At 38.6% G+C, this 6,345-nt stretch overlaps 1 protein-coding gene across 1 annotated transcript; it reads left to right on the top strand.

The window, feature by feature from the left end:
* The first annotated feature begins 758 nt into the window (after positions 1–758).
* Positions 759–4,885, top strand: LOC306836290 (pyrokinin-1 receptor-like). Its single transcript, XM_079363290.1, has 7 exons — positions 759–835; positions 1,560–1,719; positions 1,855–1,951; positions 2,476–2,681; positions 3,105–3,326; positions 3,412–3,589; positions 4,376–4,885. The coding sequence occupies exons 2-7, from the start codon at positions 1,570–1,572 to the stop codon at positions 4,792–4,794; spliced, it is 1,272 nt and encodes a 423-aa protein (XP_079219416.1). The 5' UTR covers positions 759–835; positions 1,560–1,569; the 3' UTR covers positions 4,795–4,885.
* The last annotated feature ends 1,460 nt before the right edge of the window (positions 4,886–6,345 follow it).

Below are 6,345 nucleotides of genomic sequence, written 5' to 3'. Positions count from 1 at the left end.
GGAAATTAGAAGATGATTGGCTCTCTCTCCACGACATGTTCACCTCCAGGACCCTGAGGTGTGCAGGTAAGATCGTGGCCGACCCCTCTCACCCTGCACATGGACTGTTTGAGACTCTCCCCTCAGGCTGCGGTCCAGCAGGACTAAAACCTCTCGCCACAAGAGCAGTTTCTCCCCCTCAGCTGTCATCCTCATGGACAAAGTCCCTGCCCCCTGCTCCCACATAACACAGACTCTCATCAGCCCCACAGTCAGACACCATCAGAGTAACGTGAAGGCTGAAACAGTTTTTTATGTGTTATGTTAACGCTCACTGGACTTTAAATTTATTTTCTTATATGCACTCTATTGCACCTTTCGTACATTCTGTTTTTATTAATTTTCATAGTTGACATTTAAATTCTATGTATATTTTTAATTGTGTCTTCTAATTTATTATTTAAGTCTTGCTAGTTTAGTTTCATTTCCTTTGTTAAATGTTTAGCACCAATACACCAAGTCAAAGTCCTTGTATGTGTAAATGTACTTCAAATAAAACCCGATTCAGATTCTGAAATGTATTTGGTTTAGCCTAAATAATTCTTATTTACATTTTACTGTCAATCCATCTCACATGCTGGAAAAGTGGCATTGACCGGATATTCTTTCCAGCTGTGTGACCATCTTTATCTGAGTGAAAATCTGCACAGGGGGAAAGGAGGGAGGAGGAGCTGAGAGAGAGTCGAAAGGAAGAGAGGGAGTTAGAGCTGAGAGAGGGATGGAGGGAAACAAACAGGTGGTTTTTGTGCCTGTGAAAAGAGGTGCTGGACTTCTTTGGTTTTCAGCTGTAAAAAAGGTAAGTCTAAACTTGATTGAATATTTTCTTTATAAAAGGTCAACTATAAATGTGCATGAGGGTTCTGAAATTATGCATTTATTTTGCTCCAGGAGTGTGAAGTGAAACTGGTTGTATACTGGGGGCTCATGACAGTTTTTTTCATTTGCTCACATTTTTGTTTAGTTACAATGAATAATTTAACCCGTAGTCATAATTTTTCTGCACTCTGAATGCTCCTCATTAGTGCATTTTCACTGTGTTACCTTCACCTTCAGCTGCGATTCTTTTGGGGATTTTCCTTTTCACAAGATTTGATTGGAAAAAAGCAACAGGTTTCTGAGACCATCAATGTTCCCTATGGCTTCCTGTTGGTGATTTGTGTGCTCAATAATGTGTTATGTTGGGGTTTCTTTTTCTAAAATATCTGTTTGAAAAGATGTTGAATTATTCATAATGATAGTCAAAATGATGCTGGAAATAAATCAGTTTATTCTTGCCTTTGAACTTTTTAAACCTCATATCAAATACAAGACATTGATGATATAACAAAAAGGAAACTGCAGATTTTAAAACATCATAATGTGCCAAAAAAAGAAGGTTTTTTGTTCTTTAACCAATGATATCTATTTCATTTGTTTTAATCTAAATGGAGGATTTGGAAATGTGAATATTTGTATTTTCTAACATGATTCATTCATGGATTTTAAAGACTACTTCTGATTAATTTCCACTTCTAATCCAGCTGCCTCAGCATGAACCTCTCCGATCAGCTTTCATTCCTATTTAGCTGTAATGTCAGCCCGAGCGACACGCCCCAGCTCGACATCAGTGTCACCAAAAGTGAGCCGCTGGTGATTGCCGTCCCCATGACTGTCTTCTACAGCATCATCTTCTTATTTGGAGTATGTACCTTTTTTATTTGCAATTTAAAAAAGAGGCACATTTACCTGCTGAAATACAACACAAACTAGTTTCTGTGATCATAGGATAACGTTGCATTAATAATGCTTAATTAATGCTTCCATATCGTTCCACAGGTCATATTTAATGGAGTGAGCATACTGACACTCCTCTTGGATTCTCACATGAGAGTCAGTGCCATTCGTTTCTATCTCCTCAGCCTTGTCATATCAGGTACACACTACTAAAATAATACTACAACTGTATTGTTATTGTTGAATCTATTTTTATTGATTCCTATCTGATCTTATCATGTAATATCAATCATGTTAACTTACCGTGTCCTAGCATTTACTATCACATCGCTGAGTTTCAATACAATACATTATGAAACGATATAAGATACGAAACAATGCGATACACTACGATAGACCACGATACAATTCAATACACTACAAAATGATATAAGCTACAATATGATATACAATATAATACTACCATACATTACGTTGTCTCCTTTGAGAAATGTGTCTTGCTAAACACATTCAGCTGCCCGTACAGTACAATCATAAAAGTGATACTTCAGCCGTTGAAACATGAATCCATATTGACATTAGGTCATCTAAGTAGTAGAAATGTGAAATAAATGTTGAAGTCGGTGCCTTCTTAACTGAGAAAAGATAGCTTATTTTATTATCTTATTGTATCAGTTTGAGTTCACTCTAATACAATCACCTTCTTCTGCCTTTAACTTATAGACATTCTGCAGCTGCTGACCATCCCAGTAACTTTGTACCGGTACTACTGGGAAAGTTACCCATGGCGCCTGGGCCGAGTGTTGTGCAAGGTCTACTTCATGGTCCGCCAAGTCTATTGTGCCACCACAAGCTGGGTTATAATGATGTTCACCACCGAGCGCTATGCAGCCATATGCCACACCATGTGGTCTGTCTCCAGCCTGAAGGTCAAGAACATGCAAGAAAATGTTACTCATGGCAGTTTTTTAGGGTTAGGGTTAGGGTTAGGGTTAGGGTTAGAACTGCAATTACTCGTTTCAGACATTGAATACAACAATGCAGAGGAAATCATGTATCCAGTACAGGTCAATGTTCAAACTGCACACCTTTTTAAAAAGCCCCTTTTTGGAGGGAGAAACACAAAGAATAGAACATGGCACTTTTACCCAGGAAATATTAATATAATACAATGAATTTACAACAGAAGGGGATGGAAATGGTTATAGAATATGCCATTTTCACAACTTGCTTGAAGAGAATGAAGAAAATTGAAGGAAATACAATACATTGAGATTATATTAAGCCATTCATATACTTATGCTGTTGAGTTTAAATTGAATGTCCTCTTCTTCCTCTGTTCTTTCCAACAGAAGTCTCGGTTGCCCTGTATTCTGTTGGTGTGGATCGTCTCTCTCTTATCAGCTGTGCCCTTTGCTCTGGTCTATGACAAGGCTCGGGCCTGCATCCTGGACTACACAGCCACCAAAAGAGAAGACGCCTTTCATGTTTCAACCATGTGTGAGATGACAGAGCCTGATCCTGCCCCAATCTACAAAGGAGCTTTACTCCTCAGGGCAGGGTTCTTCTTTCTGGTATGATAAGTGCTATTCAAAAGCCTGTATTAGAATATCTTCAAAACAAAAAAAGCATGCACTCAACATGCCTCTCCAACTTTAGGTGCCACTGATCTCCATATTTACACTCTATATGCTCATCCTGCTCTACCTAAAGAAGAACGGTCGTCAGAGGAGGAACATGGGTCTGACTCGGCCAGATCCAGAAGGACGACGAGATGTCCAGTGCCATCAAAATGGAAATCTACTTTTAAATGAAAAGAGAGCTCTGAAACTTATGGGTGAGTCTTTGTAATACACGCTGAGTAAGGTCTTTTACCTGATTTTTGTAGTGTCTTGAGATAACACTTGTTATGAATTGGCGCTATACAAATAAAGATTGATTGATGAAGATGTTGTCAGCACTGTTGGCAATGGTTAATTGAGCAATTTTCCAAGTTCAAAGTATACAATTTAACTTCTGCAGGTTAATCCAGCTATCAGTGAATTTCTATTTAAATGAAAGTGTTTTCGTGCAAAATTCAAATAATTTTGAATAAATAATTGCCACTATGACAGGGCCCTGTGTTATCATTTGCATCATTATAATGAAATGTCAATCTAGCTGATGTGATGTGAAATAAATAAGAAAAGGCAATGAAAAATGACGTTAATGGTGGATAACCGATGTCAGATCAAAAGTGGATGAGCGATGTCAGATCACATGTAGCACTTGTAAGATTATTTGTTCAAAGGCCTAATGGAATTCATGATAATGGCTCCTGCATCATTATCTGCCTGTCCAGTTTGGTCTGTCAAAGAAAACCATTGAACGATAGCAAGACAGTTCTTGAGAATTCATATTTTAAAACTATGACTTTTCCAGAATGACAATAGTAATGAAGTCATTCAAATGTACCTTCAATTTACAACCTAAAGGTCTTCTTCATCTGTTTAAACTAAACCTTGCGGATTAAACAGCTGATACACAATTTATAATCAGTGTTGTATTTCTGAATTTGGCAAGAGTTCTGGATATTTTCTATTATGAATGGTTTCCAGTATATTAACTATATTTTCTTTTCCAGGTGCTGTTGTGGTGGCCTTTTTTGTTTGCAACTTCCCAGACATCGCCTCGTCACTCATGCAGGTCTATGTCGTGGTTTGGTCCGACACCGTTCTTACTGTCTACACTGTGCTGAAGTCGTACTTGTCGCTTCCATTGTGGTACATCAACGGGGCTCTGGACCCGCTGCTGTTCTGTATTTCCTCCCACACATTTCGCAGGGCATGCTGGAGGACTCTGAGAAGGCTCAGGCCTCAGTGCTACGGGGAGTATTGGAGCATGGCTTCGTTACGTCAGAGGAGCTCTTCTGAACAAGCAAGCTTGTCAGCCAGAAAGAAGATTGAAGGAAAATTGCACATGAAAGAGGAAGAAAGAAGACAGACAAAGAGAGAAATACAGTCACCCACAAAGAAGATCAAAGATGCCGAGCAAGCCATGTAAAAACATGGCTTACCATTGCCAACAAGCTGCAACCACAGGCAATCTCAATTTTACATTTTGGTCCTTTAATATTTTTAAACGGTTTGGGAATGTATCGACCTAAAATATTTATGTTATCTTATTTAGGTTAAGATAGGAAATAAGATGAAGATACCGGGGCGTCTGATACAACCTTAAAAACAAGGCTCTGAGTCTCTTGCTAGACCCCATCCCCCCCCCCCACCACCACCACCACCACCACCACCACCACCACCACCACCACCACCACCACCTCCACCACCACCACCACCTCCACCACCACCTGCAGAGTCCCTTTGCAGCTTCAAGAGAAAGCTAAAGACCCAGCTCTTAATGATGATGATGATGATGAAATTGTTTGGATGCTGATAAGACCTGTCAAGAAAAGCTTTTAATGTTTTTGTTATTTTATATCATGACACTGTATTTTCACTTTAATCATAGTAATATAAAAAAGTGCTCTGCTTCTGTGCACTGCCTGTCCGCACCTGTGTGTTCGCTCAGATTTACGGCTGTTCCTTTCCTCTTCCTGATGTTGTTCTTTGTCTTTGCTTGTGTTGTATTTCCTTTCTGATGTTCATCTCTTTGGATAAAAGCATCAGCTAAAAGCATAGTAGAATTATTATTGTTGTTCGAAATAAGAGTTTCGTATTTCAAATATATACTATTGCATATGCGTTTTATTATAAGTGTGAGAAAGATATAGCGGGAGATGTGGTGGATGTGGTGGTGGTCATTATGTTCAGTTTCAAATATATGTTGTTAAACTGTATTGTTTGTGTGGATACCTTTGTAAATGATGTATATGGCAGCAGATTTATAAATAATTGTTCTGTCAGTAATCTAGATTTAAATTAGTATTGAAGGGGAGTAGAAAAGTGTTGTGTTGCTTAAAAAGGCCTGTGGAACACATACCTGTGAGTATAGTCACACAAGGAGCAGAGCTTGATGGCCATTATTATAATGAGTGCTACCTCCACTGCCTCACACTGCAGCTGTCTCTGCTTGGTTGTCACCTCAGGGGTGACTAACTCACTGTAGTGAGAAGATTACTAAATAAATAAGCTGTTTCTGATGGGTTCTTGTCTTTTATTTTACACTGTTTTCAATAAAACTGCCTAATTTTTCAGCTGAAAAAAACAATAAAGCAGTCACAGTCCATTTTTAACTCAACAATGTCGTCCGAAGTGAGCTAATATAGTATGATCGTGGCAATAATAACAATGTGATGAACAACATTATGGGCCAGTCCTGGTACTGTGGTGTGCAAAACAAAAGTAATATGACGATGCTGCTACTTTAATTGACAGGATGTTTAATTAGGTGGTTGCTATGTGACATTTCATATTAATGAGATAACATAATTCCTTTGTGTAAATACAACAGTATAAATCAACCTCCACCCTGTGACAAACCCATAGATGGAGACAAACATATTTACATGAAATCAAAACAAAGGACTTGCAGCTGGGACCATTTTAAAATCTATGATTTAGTGTATTGTGGTTTTATTGAAGCCTTCTGAAAGCTGTT

Source organism: Symphodus melops (assembly GCF_947650265.1).
Source record: "Symphodus melops genome assembly, chromosome: 15".
NCBI lineage: Eukaryota > Metazoa > Chordata > Actinopteri > Labriformes > Labridae > Symphodus > Symphodus melops.
The sequence above is the reverse complement of the archived record's forward strand: the minus strand, read 5'-3'. Positions and strand labels throughout refer to the sequence as shown.